Source organism: Hemicordylus capensis, chromosome 3, assembly GCF_027244095.1.
Source record: "Hemicordylus capensis ecotype Gifberg chromosome 3, rHemCap1.1.pri, whole genome shotgun sequence".
Classification (NCBI taxonomy): Eukaryota; Metazoa; Chordata; class Lepidosauria; order Squamata; family Cordylidae; genus Hemicordylus; species Hemicordylus capensis.
The window spans coordinates 2,906,308-2,931,932 of NC_069659.1; the positions used below are offsets into that span (position 1 = coordinate 2,906,308).

At 50.7% G+C, this 25,625-nt stretch overlaps 1 protein-coding gene across 4 annotated transcripts in view; it reads right to left on the reverse strand.

Annotated features, from left to right (window-relative positions):
- Nucleotides 1-14,948: 14,948 nt before the first annotated feature.
- Nucleotides 14,949-25,625, reverse strand: part of RNF121 (ring finger protein 121) — a 28,998-nt gene continuing 18,321 nt past the window's right edge. For all 4 annotated transcript variants that reach the window (XM_053308037.1, XM_053308040.1, XM_053308039.1 and 1 more), the window contains 4 exons: nucleotides 24,578-24,698; nucleotides 19,192-19,325; nucleotides 16,594-16,695; nucleotides 14,949-15,333 (listed from right to left, as the gene is read on the reverse strand). In XM_053308037.1, coding sequence (XP_053164012.1) covers nucleotides 15,213-15,333; nucleotides 16,594-16,695; nucleotides 19,192-19,325; nucleotides 24,578-24,698 — 478 coding nt within the window. In that variant the 3' untranslated portion in view covers nucleotides 14,949-15,212. The remainder of the gene's footprint in view (nucleotides 15,334-16,593; nucleotides 16,696-19,191; nucleotides 19,326-24,577; nucleotides 24,699-25,625) is intronic.

The following is a 25,625-nucleotide window of genomic DNA, read 5'->3' on the forward strand; positions in this document are numbered from 1 at the left end:
CTCTTACACACTGTTCTGCGTGGTGTGGCCTGTATTTCCTCCTGCTTTACCATCAGTAGTCTCAAAACAGAGCCACCGAACAGCTCTTGGGGAGCAAGAGCAGGGGCAAGGTTCAGCCACCCTGCCCTGCCAAATAGCGGGCTGGCCAGTTAAATGTGCAGCCTGTGTTGCCTGCCTGCACCCCCGTCAAGCCACACCTTGCAGGTGCAAGACCAACCCATACTTTTGGTGTTCCTTTTCACGCTAAAATGCAAGGGGACCGAACAGAATAGTTCAGGGTTTCCCAACCCTGCATTGTTCAAGCCTCTATGACTAATTTAAGAATTTAATACATTAAAAAAGAAGAAAAAGAACAAACCAGTTATAGGCACAGCTCGTAAGAATACCAGCTGGTTCCCCTTAAGGGCTAACTTCTGTGCTGAGGCAGGGGCATTCGCTGCTCTGGCTTCTCCTGGGATGCTCAGCCAAAGAGCTATCCCTGCAGGGAGCCTCATTCTGGTAAGAACGACTCACCCTGCGCTCAGCCAGAAGGTGGGCTTTGCCCTTCCACAACCTGAACTAAGTTAATCAGCAGGCCTGAATTGCTGATTAACTTGGCCACCCTGGCTGTGCGTGTGGAGTTTTAAATTCAAGAGGGCGTCTAGAAGGAAGCGTTTCCAGGGAACACGTCACTTGGCTTCCCCACCCACCACCCAATGCCCTGCTTTCCTCACGTCACCAGCATCAGGGACTATCCATTCTGGGGCACTTCCCCCCCCTTTCCTTTCACATTTAATCAGATCCATCTGGCAAGTGGTAGCAACTCTGGCCATGTAGGTGAGAGATCATGGCTAGATCTCTGAAAAAGTCAGTGTACAGTGGCAGAAAAAAGAAGAGACAATAAACTCTGTGTTAGGGAGAATGAATGATTATTTATTTATTTAGCATATTTTTGTACCACCCCAAACATACGTCTCTTAGAGAGATTAGAGCAAGGGCTGAAAATAAAATAGCAAGTCCCTTCGGGAGGCTGCAGGTCCAGTTCCTACAGCCTGCAGCAGCTTTCCGGGGTGGTGAGGGTGGGGGTGCGGGACCGTCCACACAACTCAGGGTTGCGTCCTTGCTCAGTGGCAGAGCAGATGCTTTGCCAAGTTCCCAGATCACTCACTGGCATCTCCAGTTCATTTCATTTCATTTCATTCATTTATTTAACATATTTCTTTCCTTTCTTTCTTTTTGCATTTTAAATTTTATTGGCTTTTACAATAGCTTTACATTCAAATTACATTCATTTATTCATAAGTAAATAGTGACTTCCCACTTACCTATCTGCGCGGTTCACGTTAGCAATACATATAAACCATTGCTATAATAATTCAAAACATACATACTCCACATTACTACTCGATTTTACCCAACCCAACCTGCTGTTATTACTATATTTCAAACCCTGCTGAAAGGTCCATATTAGAAAAATAGTTATAAAATGATTCCCAATCTTGTTTGAAAGATTCCAAATTTTTGTCCCTTGTAAGTGCAGTAAGCTTTGCCATCTCAGCATAGTCCAAAATTGTTATCAACCAGTCTTCTTTTGAGGGCATTTTAGTGTCTTTCCATTTCTGCGCATATACCATCCTAGCCGCCGTGGTTGCATACATACAAAATATTAAATTTCTTCTAGAGAACTCTCCTTGAGTTATTCCCAGCAAGAAGGATTCTGGCCTCTTAGCAAATGTCATTTAAAAAATTTTCTTCAACTCATTATATATCATATCCCCGAAAGCCTTTGCCTTCCCGCAAGACCACTACATATGGAAAAAAGTTCCCTCACATTGTCCACATTTCCAACATTTGTTTGAAACATTTTTACACATTAATGCTATTGTTTTCAGTGTCAGATACCACCTATTATTTAACATATTTCTATACCGCCCAAAACTTGCATGTCCGGGCGGTTTACAATTAAAATCATTTAAAACCCAACATTAAAAATATTAAAACTATAAATCTAATTAAAAGCCTGGGTTAATAAATGTGCCTTCAGTGCCTTTTAAAAAGTTGCCAGAGATGGGGTGCCGACCGACAATGAGGGTGCTCTGGGTGCTAACAATGAGGGAGGCTTGGTTGTCGTGCACTCAGGACGGGGCCTTCTCTGTTGCTGCTCCAAGACTCTGGAATGCTCTCCTGGTGGCCATTCACTCCTTGGTCTCCGTCACAGTTTCTATAAAGCTTGTTCAATCTTGGCCTTTTATCCAGGCCTTTACATGATTGTTTTATTGCTGCTTCTGTGTGTTTTTATCCGTGTACAGTTTTTATGTTTGTATTTTATATATTTTAAATCAGATTTGTTGTCATATTTTTAGCTTAATACTTTTAACTGACATTTTTATTATGTTTTTTAATTTTTGTAAACTGCCTTGGGATTGTTTTTGATGAAAGGTGGTATATAAATTTAACAATAAACAAACAAACACAGGTAGTGCATTCCAAAGTGCAGAGCCCTTTCCAGGTTAGACCATGCAATGGGGTCATGACGGATCTCTGAAATGTGCTTCCGCACTTCCTGTGTTGTGACACCGCAGTCCCTACGCAGACAGCAGGCTGCCATTCATATTTCCAGTGCCTTGTTTTGGATTTAATCACTGCAATTTAGTGCTATAACACTGTATATCTGGCGTAAAAAAGTTGCTGTGTTTTCGGGTTGTTAGTTTTTGCGAAACTGCTCCCCCTGCTGGGCACTTTGCTATTTACGTTTTGAATGCAATTTGCCTGAACGGAAGCATTTTGCCACTGATGAGCGGCTAATCGTTTTAATCATTTTGAGCCATTTTTGGAAGGGCGGTATAGAAATCGAATAAATGAATAATAAATCTGGAAAGTGCCCATGGGCAGCAATGGAGAAGGTCTGTTCCCAAATAGCCGCCAGACAAATTGGCGGCAACTGCAGACAAACCTCTCCAGATGATCTTAGCAGGCGGTGGGGCTCATGGTGAAGGAGGCGTTCTCTTAAATACCCAGGGCCTAAGCTGTTTAGGACTTTATATGGATCAGGGATCAGGCAAAGGGAAACCTGATATTAGGTTTCTCTTCTCACAGGTCAGAACTTATCACAGAATTTTAGAATTGGAAGGAACCTGAGGGGTCTTCTAGTCCACCCCCCTGATCGGGGCAGGCAACGGAGACAGCAGGATCGACAGGTGGCCAGCCAGCGTCTGTGAAAACCTCCAGCAAAGGAGAGCCCAGCTTGGCTTGAGGCAGGCTGCTCCACTGCCCAACAGCTATGGTTGTAATCATCAGGAAATGCCTTCTAAGCCATTGTTATGTCAAGCCACTGGCTCTAGCCCAAGGCCACTGGGGCAGGGGAGAGTGAAAGCCGCAACCCAAGGACATCTGGGGGCCCAAGGTTGGGAATCCCTGCCCAATGGTGCCCCTGCCCAGTGGTGGCTGGTCAGTAAGGGCAGGAGGGGCAGTGCGCCCCCCCCCCCAATAAACAAGCTAAAGGAGCAGACTTACCAGCAGCCAGGGAAACCTTTCGAGCTGGGAGCTTCTTCCAGCCTCTCCTCTCCTGCCTGAAACTTCTTGGCTACTCAGATTGCTCCAGCCAATCTGATTCCTAGGGGGCTCCTCCTGGCATTGCCCCCAGGAAGAACGAAAAGAATGGGCTAAAAATAAACTTCCCAGTGGCTTCAGAGAGTATTTTTTATACATTTTCCCCTTCATCCTGGGGGCAGTGCCAGGCGGAGCCCCCTAGGAATCAGATTGGCTGGAGCAACTTGAATAGCAGCTGTTCCAGCCAGTAGGACCAGGAGAGGAAGTTTCAGGCAGGGGAGGAGGGGCTGAAGGAAGCTCCCTGCTCTGGAGGATTCCTTAGCTGCTGGTAAGTCTGATTGTTTGGTGGGAGGCGAGATGCAACCTCTGCTTTCTCTCTTCTGTCTCTCTTTCTGCCTTTCTCCCTGCTTTTTGCACTGGCTTTTTTGCTTTCTCCCTTCTCCCCCCCCCAAAAAAACCCCTTTATATTTTCTACTTTTGCCCTGCTTTCCTGCTTTCCTCGGTGGTGGCAGGCTTGGGTAAATACCCACCAGCTGGCATGGAGGAAAGGGGGGCGGATAGGCTTCTGCCTCAGTGACCAGCTTCTCCCCTGCCCACAGCTGCTCCAATGCCCACCAGCCACTACTGCCAAAGAGATGAATGTCCCTTCCAGAAAACAGAGCAGGGGACACAGATTGCCTCCCTCAGTAGGGATCCAGTAACTGATAGGACCTGATGAAACACTCCTGTTCCTTAGGAGTGATATGGCTTTTGAAAACGGGTTAGGCACATGAACAAATAGTTCTGGATATTAGCCGTGATAACTAATAGAACCTCCATGGTCAAGGGTGGTCTACCTCCAAGCACTGGCTGCAGAGAGATGGCTGCATCCATCAAGCACACCTTCATGGGGAGTGCGCCCTGCCTGTCGAAGCCCATCGTGTGCCGTGACCATCATTACACCCATTCATTTCTAGTGCATAGCCCACACCTGTGTTCACTGGTGTTGCCTGGGACCATACATGCCACATGTTCTGACATCGAAATGGTGCGGTCCAGGGCATTTGTCACATGATCTGCTGCTGGAAGACAACCAGAGAAGGCGAACCTTTGAAAGCAGTGAGCTGATTATACTTTGAAGTCCACACCAGGCCAGTCAATCTCTGGCAAAACAGACAAGCGAAGAAGTGGCCACAGCTCACCCTCGTGAGCCAGAGGAGCACCAAAGGAGGCAGCTTGGCTTGCTCCTCTCTCTCCTGCCCCACCTGAGAGCTGCGCTGCTGGCAGGCTGGCCATTCGTCAGGAAATGCTGCTGCGTGGCTAACTGGGCAGGGCAGGGAGAGAGGAGCAGCCCAAGCTGCAGCCGGGAAGCAGAAACCGCTGCACCTCCTTTGCCCCCCCCCCCCACTTGTGAAGATGGGCTGCTGCTGGTAAGGAGTAGGCAGACTGGGACCCCTAGAAAGACCGAGTCAGAGAGCAAATATGGCTTCCTGGAAGGAAGCTCCCGACTAACTGCTCGGGAGTTTTCAATCCCGTTTGGTCTAATTATCTTCATTATTAATATGAAGATCAGAATGCATGCAGAGCTTGGCCTCAGCATTGTCTTCACAGACTGGCAGCGGCTTCTCCAAGGTTGCAGGCATCCCTCTCAGCCCTATCTTGGAGAAGCCAGGGAGGGAACTTGAAACCTTCTGCTCTTCCCAGAGCGGGCTTCATCCCCTGACTGACAAGGTGTTTTATGGCTGAACAATCACCTTTTTGCTATTAACTATCCAAGCTCTGGCTGGAGAAGCGAAAGTGTTGGAGAAAGAGTTTGCTCCCTTCGGGTCAAGACCTTGACTTTATCTTGAAGAATCACCATACTTGTCTCTTGGCTGAGCTTGAATGATGAAGATTTATTATCCCTTACAACGTACAACTTTTAATTCCTCATTACTTTCATTTTTACTGAATGCTGATCATGCTAAAGACAGGGTGGGGAAATTGGTATGGGGAGTGACAGTTAAGATGTGTTTTACTTTGAGACGAATTCAGAAGATTCTATTAGAATGACCCTGAAAGCCTTAATTTTATTTGAAAGTTTACTTGCTCCCACTGTTTACCCTTTGTATGTAAATTAATAGAACTTCTTGGCTTTGGGAGCTACAGTTATGGAGAGGCTTGCATGGAATGATTTCAGCTGGAGGGATTTCTATGTGAAGAAACTTGATAACTGTTTGTTTTTTTCAGGCACAAAAGTTGTAGTTCTGACATAGCTTTGTCTCTCCCCTATGTGAGAATGTCCTTGGACATTGTTTCTAAGATTTCATGTTAACCCTTTGCTACGTGAGCGAGAAGATTCTCAACGTCTCAAAGACTTTAATGGTAATTTCTCCTTCCCCCCCCCCCACCATGTCTCTTTCCTTTTTCTTTTTGGTCTCCAGAAATATGACTAATTCAGGGTTTATCTATTTATAGATTTTAACTTCGAGTATAAATAATATTATACCTCGTAAATTGGCTCATCAATGTATTCCCTGTGCTTAATGTTTTTTCTACCAAATATTATTTAGGGAGTTCTATAGGATTTAATACTGACACAACCTTAATATTCAAAGTCTTGACATAAAGAATTAACACATATCATTAGAAAAGAAACTGGAAAATATGTGACTATTTTAGGGTAAACTTTAGGATTGTAACTTTGAGCATAACTCAATATATAACCTCATTACTTAGTCTTTTAAGGTATTCCCTTTGTTAATTGCCTTTCTTATTTTAACCATTAATATTTAGGGTGTTCTTAATATGGGTAATCTAATCAGGAATTAAACTGCATAATGAACCCAATGATTCTAAAGACTTAAGCAAATGTCACATATATCTGCCTTTTGTTTTCCCTTTTTTATGGAAGAAATGGGAATGAATTGGGAATGGAGCACTCAGAGTAGAATTGAGAATATTCTTGTTGACTTAACTTTCAGAAACAAATTGACATAATCGCGTAAATATTATTATACATATGGAACAAGATTACTGGCTATACCCTACTATATGACATTATTGTTTTTTAAAAGATACAAAGGTTGTATCTTTTGATATAGCTGAAGATTATATTGTTCCTCCTCTCAGCTTCAGTTAATTATTTCCTCTTTCTTTTCCTAGGGGTTTTTATTACCCATTATGTACACTTTATAATACACTTTGAGAAACTTGGCTGGATGCAAACAGTTGGAAGTAAACTGTGAAAGATTACATATATGTATAGAGGGGATATCTCATTGTCAGTTTATGCTCCCAGCTGTGGGATATAAAGATCAGTTGAGGCTGAATTTAGTCCCCCTCCATTTATCTCTCTGGTTTGTTTGTCTTTCATTACATGAGGAGGGGGACTATTAAAGGTCTAGCTGATCTTTGCTAATTATTTTATTATGGTTCTTGTATACCAGTCTGTAACTAGATGGGATTTTTACATATTTGGATATGTGGCCTTGTATTTACAATACACATACTACTTTTGTTATGGCAGAATAACTTTATTTTATGTTCTTCTCCAGTGAATAATCTTGTTTGAAATTGTTTTGCATACTAAGTTATCCAGTAGGGGGAGTGTTCTACGAGAGTTCTAAGTTTTCCTTTCTCTGACAATTAGGGATAAAGTCTAGCCTATAGACATTTTCTCAGTATTGCTGTTATTTTTAAAAAAATTTCCATGGATTTTTTCGGAGGTAGTTGAATTGTCTTTGGAGGAGAGAGCCAGTATGAAGGGATTGGTGTGACCCAGAGTGTGACTTGGGCGCAGAGACATGCATGATCATTTTATGTCTTGCCCGAGAGATCTTTCCTTATTGTATTGAAATTATAATAATATAAACGGTATGTTGAGCTCTCACTAGTAGGATCAAATTCACCAATTTTATTTTTCTGTATTTTTCTTATGTCTTGGTTCTGATGGATAAGACCTTGTATGCTAATTCGTTTTGTTGGATTCTCAGAGATGTAACCTTTCTGTTTCTATATCTAACACTAATAAAAGCATCTTTAAAAAGAAAGAAAGAAAGAAACATCGAGTCATTGTGGCTTCTGTCTTCGCATGAACAGCTGACAACTTCTTTTTCATTTTTGGCGGTTTTGACTCCCCACCTCAAGCCCTTGGAAGGGGGAAGGCTAGACAAGGAAACGAGCCCACCCACACAACCGAGCAGTGTCTGCAAAGATGACAGTTAAACCACTTCCTCACTCTCTATATTATTTGCGCTATGAAATTTGCACACTTAGAACAATTATGAATACATTTATTTGCATACCTCTTATTGATTTACCTAACCTAGTTTGAAATGCAAAATTGTAAGCAGTTTGAGATTGTGGATTTGAAGGCTCAGCAGTTGTGGCTGAGAGATAATTTCCATCACTTCAGACTCTCCACTCTGAATTTTGCTGGTCTTGTGGCAGCAAGCATGAATTGCCCCCTTTGCTAAGCAGGGTCCACTCTACATGCTTTCATGCAGAAGGTTCCAGGTTCCCTCCCTGGCGGCCTCTCCAAGATCGGGCTGAGAGAGACTCCTGCCTGCAGCCTGGGAGAAGCTGCTGCCAGTCTGTGTCGACAATCCTGTGCTAGATGGACCAAGGGTCTGACTCCGTATATGGCAGCTGCCGGTGTTCCTATGACAGACTGCAGACTTGGAAATGGCACCCAGACTTCAACCAGTTCAGGACGCGCAAGCACGGAAGAGAGAAGCTCTGCTGACAGCTGGGCACGGGGAGGGGCCGTCTCAGCCAGGGCTACCCAACTTTGGCCTGCCTACCGGTGTTGCCCAATAACTTCCTTAAAGTAAAGGTAAAGTTGTGCTGTCGAGCCGGTGCCGACTCCTGGCGCCCACAGAGCCCTGTGCTTGTCTTTGGCGGGATACAGGAGGGGTTGACCATGGCCATCTCCCGCCCAGTGTGAGAGGATGCCTTTCAGCATCTTCCTATATCGCTGCTGCTGCCCGATAGATGTCGTTCCCAAAGTCTGGGGAACATACCAGGGGGGATTGGAACCCGCAGCCTCTTGCTCCCTAGGCAAGTTACTTCCCCTGCTGCACCATTCGGTGGCTATAATCCCCGACTATCGGCCTCTGTGGCAGGGAAAGCTGGGAGTTGTAGTCTGAAGAACAGCTGGAGGGCCACAGCTGAGCAGCTCTAGGCCTGGGGTGGGGGTGACGACCTGAAGCTCCCCAGCTGCTGCTGCCACCAACCTGGAGCTGGAGTGAAATATAGGAAACATAGGAAACTGCCATAGACTGAGTCAGACCCTTGGTACACCTATCTCAGTATTGTCTTCACAGACTGGCAGCGGCTTCTCCCAGGTTGCAGGCAGGAATCTCTCTCAGCCCTGTCTTGGAGATACCGCCAGGGAGGGAGCTTGGAACCTTCTGCTCTCCCCAGAATGGCTCGACCCCACTAAGGGGAATATCTTACCATACTCACATGTAGTCTCCCATTCATTTGCAACCAGGGCAGACCCTACTTAGCTATGGGGACAAGTCATGCTTGCTACCACCAGACCAGCTCTCCTCTCCAGCTGGCCTTGCATCCACCTTCCCAGAGCGGTCAAGCCCACAAATAGCGTGAAAAGCAGGAGCCACTTCTGCTTGCTGCTGCTTGCCCCCCCCCCCCCCCCGCCACCCTCCCCGCAACTGGGATCCTGCCTCTGAACAGGACGGGGCCTTCTTTTGTCGGTCCTCCTGACCATCAGTGTTGCAGGGTTACTGTTGGTGCTCTTATTGGGAGAGGGGACCCCAGCCTCCCCGCTCTGCCCTCCCTCCATCCCACGGAGAGTTTTAGGGCATTCTTCCACCTCATCACCTCGGTCCCCAGCTGCCGTGGGAGTACAACTCCCCCCAGCCCCAGCGGCACTGGCCCGTCTGCCTTAGCCTCCCTTCCAAGGAAACGCCTCCACGGCTGGCTGACGGAGTTCCAGTTCCCAGGAAACAACAGGCTTGCCCTTGGCGGCAGCCGAGCCCCCCGCTCAGGCCTGCAGCGAAATGACTGAGCGGCTCTGCAGCTTCCTGGCCGCTCTAAAAGACGAGGAAGTGGGATGTGACCAAGCTGCCTCCGAGAAGCCAAGCCCGGGGAAAGGAAAACAACAACAGGACAGGCCCCTGGACAGCCCTTCCGCTTCGGCAGCCTGCTGGACACACTGCCCAGCCAAGCCCAAGGGCTTGGTGTGGACGACGGCAGACAGGAAATTACTCCAGCTTCGGTCAGCGATGGGTGTGTGATGCCAAGGGAATGCACTCAGAGTTTCCACGGGGCGCCAGACCACATGGGAGTCGGTATCATAAGCCACAAACTCACTCTTAGTCAGTGTCTCTGTGTGTGTGTGTGTGTGTGCGCGCACATGCTCTGGGTTCTGGAAAAGGCTGAACTGACCTCAGTTCAGTAGCAGCTCATCCTAAAGAGGTTGGTGGGGTGTGTGTGTGTGTGTGTCAAAGGAGGTGCAGCGGCCTCTGCTTCCCAGCAGCTCAGGTTACTCCTCTCCCCCCACACCCAAGAGTCATGCTGCCTGCAGGCTAGCCACTCAACAGGTAGAGCTGCAGTTAACCACACGGCTCTGACAAATGGCCGGCCTGCAGGCAGCATGGCTGCTGGGTGGGGTGGGAGAGGGAGGAGCAACCGAAGCTGCCGCCAGGAAGAAGCAGCAGCTGTACCCCCTTGGGTGCCCCCAGGCCCGTTAGGACAAGTCGCTCCTGCCTCAATCACAGCGTGCTGGATTAAAGCAAACTGATGGAAAGCAAATTGATGGAAAGCATCCTCAAGGATAAAATTGTAAAGCACCTAGAAGAACAGGCCCTGCTCGGAGTGAGCCAGCATGGCTTCCGCTCTGAGTACCAGTTGCAGGGGAGTAATGGCAGGAGAGAGGGCACACCCTCAACTCCTGACTGTAGGCTCCCAATGGCATTGGTGGGCCACTGTGCGAAACAGGATGCTGGACTAGATGGGCCTTGGGCCTGATCCAGCAGGGCTGTTCTTATGTTCTTAAGCCCTTAAAGTACTCAGAAGTTACCAATGGTGCAGAATGTGGTGGCCAGGTCAGTATCCAGAGCCCCTGGCAGTTCTCCTATCACACCTCTTTTGAAGGCATTGCACTGGCTAACCATCTGTTGCCATCTACAATCTAAAGCATTGCTTAGACAAGGCCTAGGGCCTTGAATGCCCTAGAAACCTAGGCCCCAGATACCTGAAGAACCCTCTGCTCCCAGCTGAGTCTAGCCCCCTGGCCTGACTAGGTCAGCTGGCAGGCTCTGCTTTGTGTGGCGATGCCTGCTGAAGCTTGCCGTGCACATCGGACAGGGCCTTCTTGGTGACTGCCCCCATGCCGCGGAATCTGCTCTCAAAAGTGAGCTGCATGGCTCCCAGTCTTTTGGAGACGGCTGGAAACTAGCCCATTTGAGAGCCAGACCTTTGACTAATAATGTGTTGCCCCCACCACCTGCCCTTTTCATTTGGTTTTTGCAGCTGTAGCTGCAGGCTGCTTTTATTGGTATTGTTATGATCTTTTAACAACTGTTTTAACAGTTTTGTTCCTCTTTGCTCTGTGACCCAGGCTGAAGAGCGGGCACAGGAAGCAGTGAGTCTTAAAAACGGAGTCCAGTCTGAAGCCCGGCATTTACCTTCGCATCATCCGTTCTGCCACGGGCCAGGGAGAAGAGAGGCTTCTGCTGCCCTCCTGGGCATCCTCTAACTCTCAGCTCTGTGATGGAGAGCCAGGGTTTCCCAACCTTCCCCACCCAGATACACTTAGATTAGGGGAAAAACATGGGGGCACACACACACCCCAACTGGTGGCAAAGCTGCCACTGACATATCCAGCTGTTCCTATGAGTGGATTGTAAATTTATTCATTTCCTCAGTTGTATACCTAGCCTTGGCAACAAACATTTGCCCATTAAAAATGCAATTTAAGAAATGCTCATGGCAACCTACAAAGGCCTGCAACCCAGAGGGCCAGGGCACTTTAGGGACATTCACAAGGCTTCCAGGGGAGACACACAGGAGAAGCCACTCCTTGAACTCTCCAGGGCTGTTTAGGGCTCTGAAGGCTAAAACCACAGCTTGAGTAAAGCCCCCAAGCCAGCCGAGGCAGCTCTTGAAGGACAGGCCAGCGAGGAGGCTAGCTGCTGCAACGTTCTGGGTTATAAGTCAACACATTGAAAGACAAAAGAATGAAGGGTTTGGGCTCTGCAGAAGGCAGGTGCACACACCAAAGGAGGAAGAGCTCTCTCTTCAGAAGCTGGCAACCATCTCCCCCCCCTCCCCAGCACCCCCAGTTCATAAGCCACTTGATTGGAAAACCTTCTGGCTAGCGCTGCATGTAAACATCACAGAGGCCCTTTCGAAACAAGGCCTTTGTTTTCATCCCTTGTAACGCCGGATTCAGGGAACCTGATTAATTCTCAGTTCAAATTAATGTGTAAATGTTTTAGAAATGATATAATATCAAGTTATTCCAAATGTTTCAAGTCACAGAGGATATATTCATCAGAACTGTTTTATTACTCCCCTCCCCGCCCACAAGGAATCCTGAAATATTTCCCAACACAGAGTACCATCTGTGGAAGAACTAAAAACCAAAACACCAACTCCCCCCCCCCCCCCATTATTTGCTCTAACATCAGACAGACTCCCACAAGATAGTCCAGGCATAACCACCAAGTGGTGTCTAGAAGACATACAGAGCTGTTGGGGTTCAGAGAGACTGCTTCACTTTCAGAGGTTTTTGGCACAAAAGCACGTTTCATTTTAAAAGGATGCCCCAATAGGCCAAGGGGCTTTTGTCTGAGAAGCGGAGCAGTTTCCTAAGCAAGCTCGATGGTTGCAATGAACAGGAGCTGTTGAAGAGCAGAGCTGCGAGCAGCTCCTGTTCATACCAATCAAGCTCCTGTAGGGAATTTTCCCAGTCAAGCATGCCCAAAGACAGTGATTAATTTGCACGGGGAGAAGATAAGTTGCCAAGTGTGTGTGTGTGGGGGAGAACAGCCAACCCCTTTTGCTCAGAGCCAGTCTCTGACACCTCAAACTTTTCCCCTCAGTTTGGACGGAGAGCACCACCTGCCCACACACCAAAGCAAAAAATCCATTCATGATCTTTGGATGATGCTTCAGAAAGCACTCTCTATACGCCAGCTGCTGTTACTATTGAATACATTTTAAAACTGAGTAAACACACGAGGCACTCCGAGCCATCTAGGGAACCTCCGGAAACAGAATTGCAATTTGGCATAACTTACTCCTGTATTTACTCGAATCTACTTTCCCCCAAGTTCTTGGATGTTAGAAATCAGGGGGTTGTCTTAAATTCAGAGATCTCTTCCATTCCGGTAAATAAGGGTATAATAACCTGTATTTAAATTGTATATTTAAGGGGGTCATCTTTAATTCAGAGTTGTCTCCTATTTAGATAAATACGATACACTTTTTTTGGGGGGGGGGAATCAGTCACACCATCTTTCAAAACCCTTGTTCATAGAAGAGCTCTTCATTGCCAACATCGGCTTCATGGATAAAACAGAGCAGATATTAACCACCAAGCGGACTACTTGAGAGTGCACAGCTCAAGACACGTTGGCGGCGGGCGGGGAGGTTGGAACAGATACTGGCCAATCACCTCTCCAAAGCCATGTTCCACAATGCAGGAGTCTCGCCATTAGAGATGCTGAGATGCCCCCAAAGTGCTCTAGTGACCCCCTGCCAGCCCAGTTGTCGCACATAACCGGCTACTAGTCAAGGTCCCACAGACCCAGGGCCCCTTGGGCAACACAATGGCATTCTGGAGGCTGACCACACTGACCGGAACCCAGGGCAGCCAAGAGGCTCTGTGGCCGGCTGCCCCTTCCTGGAGTGAAGAGTCCGGGGCGCTCTCACCACAGTCTCTGGAGGAGCAGAGGCTCCCTCGAGGACTTGCCCTTCGCAATGGCCACGGGACACCGCCAGCGGAGGTCTGCACCCGCTTCAGTCCCACGAGGGGTCAACAGCGATGGAGGCCACCCTCAGCCAGGGCTGGGCAGAGCACTTCTGCAGTGGCAGGGAGGGAGGCCGGGAGAGCCAGGCCGGGGCTGCCGCTCACCCACTGCTTGGCCCACAAGCCCACCCCCCCAGGCTCTCTCCTCCAAGGGGGGGCTCCATTCTGTAGCCATTGCCTTTGGGTCTGGAGGTCTTGCTCAAGTCACCTTGAAGAGGACGGATGGCGGAGTCTCCATTTCAAGGGGAAGGCTCTCCGCGGAGCTGCAGAAGGGCCAGAGTCCTCACCTGGAGCAGGGAGGAGCAGGTCCGGAGGCAGAGCCAGCCGAGGGCTTTCCAGCAGGAGCATGCCCAGCTGATCGGCCAGAGAGAGCTGGGCGGGAGGGGTGGGGACATCCCAGTGAAGCTTGGCACACAGACCTCCCTCCCTCCCTCCCGCCTTGGGCCCAGGTGCAGACGCCTGTCCATGTCGCTCCCTATCACAAAACAGCCCCACCCATTTCTACGGCCCTCTGAGCCCGGAGAGTGCAAGCTCAAGCGGGGACCCATGCAGACGAGCCCTTGAGCAGGCGGGTCCCTTAATGGTCTTAATGTACACAAAATGGGGGGGATGAAGTAACAAGCTTCCAAGGTGATGTCCACACACAAAACAAGAACCAGGCAGCAGGCTCAGGGGGTGGGGGCAAGTGTAGGGGGCTGGCTCGTGACTTCAGGGGCCTCGGACCCCTGGCCCTTCTTAAAGCAGGGATGACCCATTCCCACCCAGAGCATGGGGGAGCTCTGCAAGCAGCCCACCTCGCCCTGTCCCGCGCAGCCAACACTTTCATTTGCCCTATTACCGGGGGGGGGCACAGGGGGAGTCCTCAGGCTGCACAAGCATCCTCAGCCACAGCTTTTCAAGCATGGCAACCTCAGCCTCACAGGAGCCAGCAATGTACTCGGGGAGAAAGTGCCTGATCAGCAGCTGCCTTTTGTACAAGAGCCCAGTGCAAAAGAAGAAGAAGAAGAAGAAGAAGAAAAGAGGGGGCAGGTATTTCTTCCTGAACAAGGCCAGCTTTGAAATCCAAGCCAGACGGGAAGGGGGTCACGGATTCCTTCTGGCTGAGGCCCCCGCCCCCAGGGAGGGCAGGGCAAGCCCAGGCGCTTCGCCTGCAGGCCAACCAGACATCCCGGACGGGGTCTCCCCGCCCAAAGAGCCTCCCTTGCTGGCACAGCTGAGCTGGGCCCAAGACACCCCCCCTCTGCTCTGGAGGCCACCAGCAGCCCAGCCGGACAGAAGCGGCTTCTCTGCTGCTGTGGCTGCTGCTTGGAGGCGCCCCATGGACGGCTGCAGGGAGGTGGGAGTTGGCCTGCCCCACAGGAGGGCAAGGGGAGAGTCAGTGCCGCCAGGCTGGGGAGGGAAGAGGGGCCCACGAAAAGCGACTTCCTTTCAAATCAGCAATAAAAAGAGTGTGAAGATGCTCAGTAAATTGATGGTTTTTTAAAAAAGGACTCTCCTCCCCCCCCCGCCCCCCGGGGCGGCACACGTCTGCCGGGGCAGCAGCCGCCTCCTCCTGCAGCAGAGTCCCTTCCGGTCGAGCGGGCAGAACAGCGTCAGGCGAGGGGCCGCAGTCCTGAGTGGCGAGTGAGGAAAGGCGCATCTCCTCTGGGTCTCGAAGCCGCCACCGTCCTCTGCTGCCCAGCCCAGCGCAGCTCCCCCAGGCCCAGGCGGGGTGGAGGTGGGGTTACTCCAGTCCTAGGATGTAGTTAATCCCTTGCACCAGTCCGATGATGACCGGCTGCCAGGCCACGAGGTAGCGCAGCCAGTCCAGAAGCTGCCCGTACATGACGTGGGGCCGTTCCCAGCTGGGGCAGCGAGCGTTAAGGGAAGCAGCAGGCAGGCTCTTCTACTGGCCCGGAGGTGGCTCACCCCCTCCCGCTGGGCAAGGAGGCACCTGCTGGTGAGAGGAACGGTCCCTGGCCGAGCCTCCAGTGGCAGCTGCTCCTCCTCCTCCTTGGGGACAGAGAAGGGTTTTCTGATGCTTTCTGCTGTGTTGAAAAGCAGAAGACGACGTCGTAAGATCAGCCCCGGTGGATCAGGCCCAAGGAGGCCTATCTAGGCCAGCATCCTGCTTCACACAGTGGCCCACCAGATGGTGCCTCCGAGAAGCCCACAGGCAGGAGATAGGTTAATTATGTGTTGTGTGGGGAAGCACTTCCGCTTGTCAGTCCTGCATTTCCTGGCCTTCAGTTGAATGGGACGACCCCTGGTTCTAGCCTTGGGGGAGAGGAAGAAAAATCTCTCTCCCCACCACTCATAATTTTATACAACAGCTCTATAATGTCTCTCTCCTCCCCACATCATCTTTTTTTCCAAACGAAAAAGCCCCAACTGTTGTGGCCTTGCTTCTATAAAGGAGATGACAGAACTGGGAAAGGTGCAGAAGGCGGCAACCAAGATGATCAGGCCCCTGGTAATCTTGGTTGCCCTCTTCTGCACCTTTCCCAGTTCTTACATGCCCTTTTTGAGGTATGGTGATCACAACTGTACACAGTACTACAAATGTGACCGCACCACAGATTTGTATAAAGGCATTATGATATTGGCAGTTTCATCCCATGAAACTGATGGCCAGGAAGTTGAGGACCATAGTGCATCAATAATCTATGGAATTCAATGCCACGGGATGTGGCCATGGCCACCAGTTTGGATGGATTTGAGGGGGGCTTAGACTTGTCCTCCATGAACTTGTCTATCAATGACCACTAGTCCTGATGGCTCGAGGCGACCTCCAGGCTCAGAGGCAGGCTGCCTCCGAATACCAGCAGCAAGGGAGCAATGGCAGGAGAGGGGGCACGCCTTCACCATCTCCCGGCTTGCGGGCTCCCAGAGGCCTCAGGTGGGCCACTGTGGGGGAACAGGGGGCTGGGCTAAGTAGGCCTTGGGCCTGATCCAGCAAGGCTGCTCACATGTTCTGGTGAAGATATGGCTCTTTGACGACGGTGAGGAACAGGCTCTCCCAGGCAAGCTCCTTACCACGGAGAAGGAAGGCTGTTTGCCCCCCTTGAAGCCACCAGCCCTTGAGCCAAGACCCTGCCCCAAAGATTCAGGCAGCAAAAGGATACGGGTTGCTGAACATCCGCTTCAAGTCCACCTTCTCTTTGCAGTAGGGGCAGGTCTGCTTCTTCCCGACGATGCACCATCCACGGATACAGAACTCATGGAAGCTGGGAGGGCAGCGAGTTAAGGGGCGGAACACACACCCCGCCCAGGGGGATTCAGGAAACAGCCAAGGAAACCTCCAACCCCCAGAGGAAAGTGCCCGTCTGGGGTCACGAGAGCCACCCAGGGCCCTGCCAGGCCTTGCTCGCTGGTCAAGGGCTGCCCTGGACCCTTTTGGCCACAAGCCCCAAGCCTCCTGGGCCAGCTCTGCCCTACCTGCCATCCTTCCCTAGGCATCTCTCCTGGCCACAGTTAGAATGCCAATTTAGACAGCATCCCCAGCCCCGAAGAGCAGGCAATGGGGGGCGGGGGGAGAAGAGAGAGCGTGGTGACTCGTGCAACTGAAGCATGTGAGCGTGGATTCCAGCAATGAATCAACGCGTGGAACCACCATAGAAACAGGAGCAAAAACACACACAAGGATGAGGCAACGCTCCATGTGGCAGAACACCCACTGGCTGCTTCTGGTTCCCCTTTCCAACCCTCAGGCCACCGGGAGTCCGGGGGCGTGCCCACAGCCACACCAGGAGTCACACCCCAGTTACGAAGCCTGCTTCTCCCTGCTGCACAGACCCCTCCCGACTGGTTTTGAGAAAAGGCTGGCCCTGGCATTCAGAGCCCAGGGGTCCCAGTCCGTGCACTTAGGCGCATGCTCACTAGCCACAAGGTGCCGCATTTCAGCTCAGGCGAGGCATGAAGCGAAGAGTGACTCAGCTCCCCCAGAGCACAAGTGCGGAAAACCACAGACCATCCCCTGGCCCTGGCTGGGGGGGGCGGGGGAGTGGGGGCAGGTACATGATGGCTCAAGAGCGTCACAGAAACGAGGCCACAAAAGACCCAGCTCAGCTGGAGAGGGTCTGGGGGCTTAAGGCCAGCTGCTCAAAGTTTCCACTTAAAAACCCTGACGCTAGTTCTCAGTTTGGCCTCTCTCCCCCCTCCTGCTACGACTGCTGCTACTACGCAAGACAAGAGTTATCACATGGCAAGCCTCACTTCCTTCACATAAAAGTCACCATGTGGTGGTGGTGATGGTGGTGATCTCTCTTCTCCCCACCCACAACTAGGCTCCTTGAATAAAGGGGCAGCCCGACATTCAGGGGGTAAGAAGGAGCTGCCACATTAAGCACTCTTCTTGCTCTCCCCCAACCCCATCGCCTGGGCCCCTGAAGCCCCATAGTGAGCACCAATCCAGCAGGAGCACAGCAGTCCAGAGAAGGTCCTGCCATCCTGTGCAGGAGCTGACATGCTAAATCAAACAAAGGTCTCCCTAGTTCACTGAAAGGCAGCGTAGTGCTTCAAGTGCCAGGCTAGAACCAGTGGGAGGGCCAGCAGGCTTAAATCCCTGCTCAGTGATGCTGCTCACTGAGTAACTAAAGTGACCTGCCTCCCCTCCCCCTAAAGAGTTAACCCGAAGTGAACCCTGTCTTGACTGGCAGGCTGGTAAACTCCAGGGCTCAGCCAATCAGCACACCAGGTCGGTGGGACCTAGAGAGCATTGCGAGGAAGAAGGAAGTTTCTTTGTTATAAGAGAAGCTAGGCTGGAGGTGCTCAGCAGGACATGTGGCCACGGAGGATGGTGGCAGGAGAATGACTCTGCAGATCCTTGAAAGACAGCGGGGCAGGAAGCTTGAATTCTCATCCAGAGTTTGGTGAGTTCAAGGAAAAGAAGCCTGGGCTTTGGCTTCGGGACGAATAATTTAGAGAAAAGTTTGTTTAGTCAGACTTTACGTTAGAAACTTATATTTCTTTGGTGTGCGTGTTTTGCATATTCCTGATACTGTTTTATTATAGCTTACCTGCAACGTAATTAAAATAAGAAACACTAGCCTATACCCATCCTACCTAGGCCGTTGCAAAAGACTCTTATCTGCAGTAATGGAATAAAAGTTTTTTAAAAGTCTTTACTTTTTACAAGTCTCTTCGAGTCGGTTTTTAACTCAGGAAAAGGGGGACGCTGAAAGGGGATTTTCTCTGGTGCAAACACATCCTCAGACCTTCAGCAGCTATCAGTTTTCTCATCCCGTGTAAGCTTACACATTGAAGGGGTTTTTTTGCATTTGCCCAGAGGGACCTTGGATTACAGCACCCAATCCACTGGTCTGGTTCTCTGCAAGTTTTAGGATGCTTGGTGGCAGCATTTTGAACCTACCGATACTACAGAATAGTCTTAGGAGAAGCCTAGCCAGGCAGCTCAGCAGGGATGATTAAACATTTCTTTCCCTCATGTGAGCTTGCTCTGAGACAAAGGCCTCAATCCGCTACAGTGACCTTGGTACAGGGCCTCCTTCTCCCCGCCGCAGCTAACCACCTTCACAGGGTAAAAGAGGGATGAGGAGGTTGGCTTAGCCAACACCATCAACTCTCGGCAGCCAAATCTACCTCCCATGAGCACCGCTGTCCTCAAGACACCACTTTGACAAGCCTGACGGCAACACACACCATCCATCCAGTTCTGCTGGTGAGGAAGAGACCACATGGCCTCCAGCCTCCTTGAAGGATACACATGATTGCAGGACAGTCTGTAGGTATTCTCTATGATGCCTTCTTCGTTGACATCCACAAAGATTTGCTGGCCGCACACTGCGCAGACACTGTCCGAGAGGTGCTTCGTGGGCATGCCGGATGCACTGTAGAACTGAGAAGAGACAGGCCAAAAGACACAGAAAATCAGTGTGATTTAAGGCAAGTCAAGCTCTGACCCTCTTGTGAGGCCCTTGGGACTTGCTCAGGAAGGACCCAGAGGAACTCGCTCTCACACAGATATTCCTATGGCCACTAGGGACGTGCACGGAACTGGTTCAGAGGCCGGTTATGGGGCTGGTTTGAAGGCAGTGGTTCAAAGGCAGTGGGGGTCTCCCTTTAAGACTGGGGAGAGGGTGCACTTAACGTCAGCAACTTCCGGTCATATCCGGAAGATGAGGGCAACGGGACGGCAGGGAGGTACGTTGCCGCCCCAATGGGCTATTAAAAAACTGACGCTGGCGGGGGGAAAGCGGCGGGAGGGGTAAGTGCACCATCCCCCTGCTCTTAAAGGGAGACCCCCTGCCGCCTTTGAACCACCCCGCCGCAGTTCAGTGCACATCCCTAATGGCCACCAAAGGACAGAGTGGGCTGGTTCAGACAATAGTGTCCGACTATTCCCCCAAGGGAGTGTGCGCATGCACATCTTCTCCCCAACCCAGGCGCTGTCCCGCTGCCATATAATCATGGGCTGGGCTGGGGGTGGGGAGGCGGAACATCCAATTTAAGTACATACTAGCTGTTCCTTTCCCCCCAGAGGATAGAATATTCAAATGATCTGTAGAATTCAGCACGTAACCTACATGCCCTCATTCTACACTACTACTACAAGTATTTATATACCGCTCTTCAATCAAAGTTCCCAAAGAGGTTTATATAGAAAAATAAATAAAAGATAAATAAGATGGCTCCCTGTCCCCAAAGGGCTCACAATCTAAAAGAAACACAAGGCAGAGACCAGCAACAGCCACTGGAGGGATGCTGTGCTGGGGCTGGATAGGGTCACTTGCTCTCCCCCTGCTAAAAAGAAGAGAATCACCACTAAAAATGGTGTCTCTTTGCTCAGTTAGCACAGACAGTTCTGCAGTTATGTTCAGTGGTAAGAATCCTGATTGATCACAGAGAACTTTTGTATATTCTGGGTGAACAGAGTCAACAAGCAGTAGCATACTGGTATGTGTGTGCGTGTGTGTGTGTGTGTGTGTTCAGTAACATCATTCTGAGTGGCCAGAACACATGCCTTGCAGGCAGGAGGTCCACCCCAGCTTCAGCCCCAGACATTGCCAGGTAAAGAGCTCAGCAGGGAAAAGGTGGGAAAGCACCCCCCCCCCCATATGAGGCCCTGGAGCGTAGCTGCCAGTCAGAGTAAACCACCATGTGCGAAATGAACTTCTGGGCTGACTCTGTAGAAGGCAGCTTCATTGGCACATGGAGAACTCGCCATCCGACTCACCCACACAGAGGCCCACAGAAGCAGGGGAGTGCCACAAATTAAGGACAATTAACTTCCATGGACTCTGAAGCAAGTTACTGCTGACTTGCTGGTAGAACCCAAGAGCTGCGAATCGATGAGGGCTCCTTTAACCAGCTCCTCATGGAGGCTGCACAGAGCCTTCGAGCCCTGCAGGATCACTGAACCCTCCAGCACTCGGGATGCCTGCAGTGGGAGAGAAGCTCAGCGGCCGAGCCCCTCTTGGCATGCAGAAGGTCCCAGGTTCAACTCCTGGTGGCAGCATCCCCAGGTAGGGCTGAGCAAAAGGCCTGCCTGGAGCCTCGGAGGGCTGCTGCCAGTCAGCGTTGACAGTACGGAGCTAGACGGGCCAAGGGTCTGCCCTGCTCACTGGCCCTGCTCACTGGGCAGAGACACATTTTTAAAGTTGCAACTCTCTTTATTTAGTTGGGGGGGGGGGAGCAACTGGCCCTCTCCACCCCCACACAGCATCCCTCGGTTGGCTGTTGCTGGTGTCTATCCTGTGTGCTTTTTGTGAGCCTTTTGGGGACAGGGAGCCATCTTTCAAATGCATCGGTGTAAACTATTCGGAAACTCTTGCTGAAAAGCAATATGTAAATATTGGTTGGAGCAGCTGGGCAGCTTTCTGTGTTCCACACCTGCACTTAATCCCCTCCCTCAACTCTGGAAAGGGGCAAGAGGCAGGGAAAAGCTCGCATTCCCACAGTGGCTATACCATGGCAGGGAGCAGGCGAGCACAGGAAGGCAACCCCCACCCCCTTAGGAACAGACGCTGCCTTCTACAAGTCTCATGGTGTGGAGGAAGGGGCGAGAGAGAGAGAGAGAGAGAGAGAGAGAGAAAAACTCCTGTGAAACTGATTGTCAAGACATTTAGGACTGGCAAAAGGAAGTACTTTTCACACAACGCATAACCAAGCTATGGAATTCTCTGCCACAAGATGTGGTGACAGCCAACAGCCTGGATGGCTTTAAGAGAGGATTGGATAAATTCATGGAGGACAGGTCTATCAATGGCTACTAGACTGGTGGCTGTGGGCCACCTCCAGCCTCAGGGACAGGATGCTTCTAAATGCCAGTTGCAGGGAAGTAACAGTAGGAGAGGGGGCTCTCCCTCTGCTCTGGCCTGTGGGCTTCTCAGAATCATCTGGTGGGCCACTGTGTGAAACAGGATGCTGAACTAGATGGGCCTCCTTGGGCTTGCTCCAGCAGGACTGTTCTGATGTTCTTATGACCCTTGGCCCATCGAGCTCAGTATTGTCTACACAGACTGGCAGCGGCTTCTCCAAGGCTGCAGGCAGGATTCTCTCTCTCAGTCCTATCTTGGAGATGCTGCCAGGGAGGGAACTCGGAACTTTCTGCATGTGAGCATGCAGGTGCTCTTCCCCGAGCGGCCCCATGCCCTAAGGGAATACCTTGTAGTGCTTACTCATGTAGTCTCCCATCCAAATGCAGACCAGGTTGGACCTTGCTTAGCAAAGCGGACCATTCATGCTTGCTACCACAAGACCAGCTCTGGTCCCTTTCACTTCTTCCCCAGAGGACCACGAGTCACAAGGGTAAAGTCCATGGCGTTGCCCAGCACAGCTGAACTTTGCCACGGTGGGAGGAGAAGTCTCTGCGAGGGACGATTCTCAGGGAAGAGCTCTAGCGGCAGCTAGTGGCCAAAGTCTCTCTCAAGCTGGGACAGCCAGCCACCAGGGGACTTGCCAGCCCACCCTCTCTGCTACAGACCTCCGCCACGGCTTGAAACGCCTCCTTGCCCTGGGAAGCAGTCAGACGCCCAGGCCTTGTGCAGCTCTGAGACACGCAAGTCCAGCACCGAGAGGGGAAGAGCCCTGCTGCCACCCACCCTCCAGCCAAGGTGGACACTCAGCTCACAAAAGCTGGCTGCTCCTCACACAGCCAGCAGCGCCAGCAACCCCAGGGGAAAGGAAGGAATGCGCTTCTTCCGGAGGGGGACCATCCTTGTGGCCATAGCAGAAGACCCACACCAAACGGTCACAAACAGAAACCGCCCACCGCCCACATGCAACACCGAGAAGCCGACTTCTTCACCTGGAGAGAGATTAAGCCACAGCCATATCCCGGGGCAGGCTTCTCCGCTGCCCAGGCAACTCCCATCCCTGACTGCGGTCTCCTGGCCCTTCAGAGAACAGAGGATTCCAGCCTCAAGACGGAGGAAGAGCAGCAACTATGCAAACCAACTTTGGCACGCCTCGGTGCCCCTGGCGTGGTGGTTGGTCTACGTTCAAGAATTAAACACGAAAGGGGATGCCCACAAACGCAAGCAAACTGGGGGTTGGAATGGGTGTTGAGAGCAAGGGGCAGCATCAGTGTGGCCATGCTGGGCCAGGGCAAAGGTTCCGGAGACAAAGGGCGGCATGATGAATAAAACAGCACCCAAGAGAGCGGCCTCGGCATTGGCCAGGCAGGTTCTCCAAGGCAGCTCAGAAGAGCTGTGGCAACAGCAACCTCCTGGTGCCTGGTAATCAGAGGTACACTGCCACTGGACATGGAAGCTCGGTTCCCAACACAGACATCAACAGACTGGCCCTCTCCGTTTCTAGCCTAAAACATTAACCCATGGGGAATATAAATGTGCACAGATAAGGGGCACAAATAAGTGTGAGGAGCACAGAAAGGAACTGGCAGAACTATGAGAGACTCCTTTTGCAAGAGATGTTAAGAACTGCTTTTGTTGCACCTTTCAAAGTGGCGAATCTCTCAGCAGGTGGAGAGCAACGGGCCCTATCCAGTCCCAGCACAGCATCCCTTCAGGGGCTGCTGTGTGTTCCTTTTTGCACTTTGAGCCCTTTGGGGCCAAGAAATCCTTTTATTGTTTCTCTATGTAAACGGCTTTGAGAACTTCAAGTATACGCTGATGGGATCCAAGCTGTCGGTGACGGACCAGGAGAGGGATCTTGGGGTTGTGGTGGACAGCTCGTTGAAAGTGTCGACTCAATGTGCGGCAGCTGTGAAAAAGGCCAATTCCATGCTAGGGATCATTGGCAAGGGTATTGAAAATAAAACGGCTAACATTATAACGCCCTTATACAAAACTATGGTGCAACCACACTTGGAGTACTGCGTACAATTCTGGTCACCACATCTTAAAAAGGACATTGTTGAACTGGAGAAGGTACAGAGGAGGGCAACCCAGATGATCAGAGGCCTAGAGCACCTTTCTTATGAGGCAAGACTACAACACCTGGGGCTTTTTAGTTTAGAAAGACGACTGCGGGGAGACATGATAGAGGTTTATAAAATCATGCATGGGGTGGAGAAAGTGGAGAGAGAGAGATTCTTTTCCCTCTCACACAACACTAGAACCAGGGGTCACTCCATGAAATTGATTGCCAGGAGGTCTAGGACCAACAAACGGAAGTACTTTTTCACACAACGCATGATCCACTTGTGGAACTCTCTGCCACAGGATGTGGTGACCTGGATGGCTTTAAGAGGGGTTTGGATGACTTCATGGAGGAGAGGTCTATCAATGGCTACTTGTCGGAGGGCTGTGGGCCACTTCCAGCCTCAAAGGCAGGATGCCTCCAGGATGGAGTACCAGTTGCAGGGGAGTAACGGCAGGAGAGAGGGCATACCCTCAACTCCTGCCTGTGACTTCCAGCGGCATCTGGTGGGCCACTGTGCGAAACAGGATCCTGGACTCAATGGGCCTTGGGCCTGATCCAGCAGGGCTGTTCTTATGTTCTTAACTTTTCATTGAAAAAGGAGTAAATAAACCAATAACCACATTGCGGATACCGTTCTGAGGCAAACAGGAGAACACAGCTCCCTCTTTCGCTGCTGCAGGGTGGGGCGGGGGTGGAAAACCAGTCCTTGGCTTAGCATTCTCTCCGCACCACTCTCAGTCGCTTACTCTATGTCGTTCTTACCCCAATGGTGGAGGCCATGTAATCAGCACACATTTCAGCAAAGTCCCGCTCCAGAACTCCATAATAGAGGCCATAGAATAGGAGAGAAATCCCAAAATCCATTCCATCTTCTGGCTTGATTCTAGCACAGAGGAGAGCCCTTTGTAAGCTCCATCTTTACAAACTGCTCAGTACCATTATTACAGGTTTCACTGAAAACCCCATTTGCAGTTAACTCTGCAATTTCTTTAGTACCAACTTAATGCAACTTCCTCCTGAATTCTGAGATTCGTCCCAAGAAAATTTCTCCCAGCAACACCACACACTTGGAATTTTTAGGTACCAGCCTGAAGTTTAGATTTCAGACTGAATCAACTTCAAAGCTATAGAAGGGGGTGGGTGGGTGTCACAGCTAGGCTGTAAGATGGGGGCTGATGAGAGGTGCAATCCCACAACGTCTGGGATGATAGGAGTTGTAATCCAACAGCACCTGGAGATCCAAGGCCAGGAACCCCTGGCATGAGACCAGACGCCTTGGAATGTTCTGGCTTCATCCAGATGGCTTCTTCCAGCCATCTGGGGTGTCTAGCTGAACTTATGCCTTGACTAGCAAACACCAGGGGGCATGGCCTTGCTTGTGGCACATTTCATTGGGCCTGCCTGCATCCTGCTCCTCCACCAATTCACAGCACAACATGTGGAATCAAGAACCTTACAACGATTTGGCTCCCTTAAAATCTCAGCCGGCTAGCTGGCTAGCTCTCTCTCTCTCTCTTTTTTAAAGAGGGGTTCTATCCTAATGGATGTGAAAAAATGCATTGAGGAGGACATCTTAGAAGCCAGGTAAGAGTTGAGCAAGGCCTCCTATAGTTAGCTGGAGCAGGAACCCCAGCTCTCCCCCTAGTTCTCTACTCCTCCCTCATGTCCACCATTTCCTGAATCTCTCCCCATCCTTCCTCCTCACCATCCAATCCTTTCTGGCTGCAGAATCTGGATTTCTTTTTGGTCAGATTGTACTCAGATCTGATCACTGTCTTGACAAACAACTTAAACCACAAAGTATCCCACT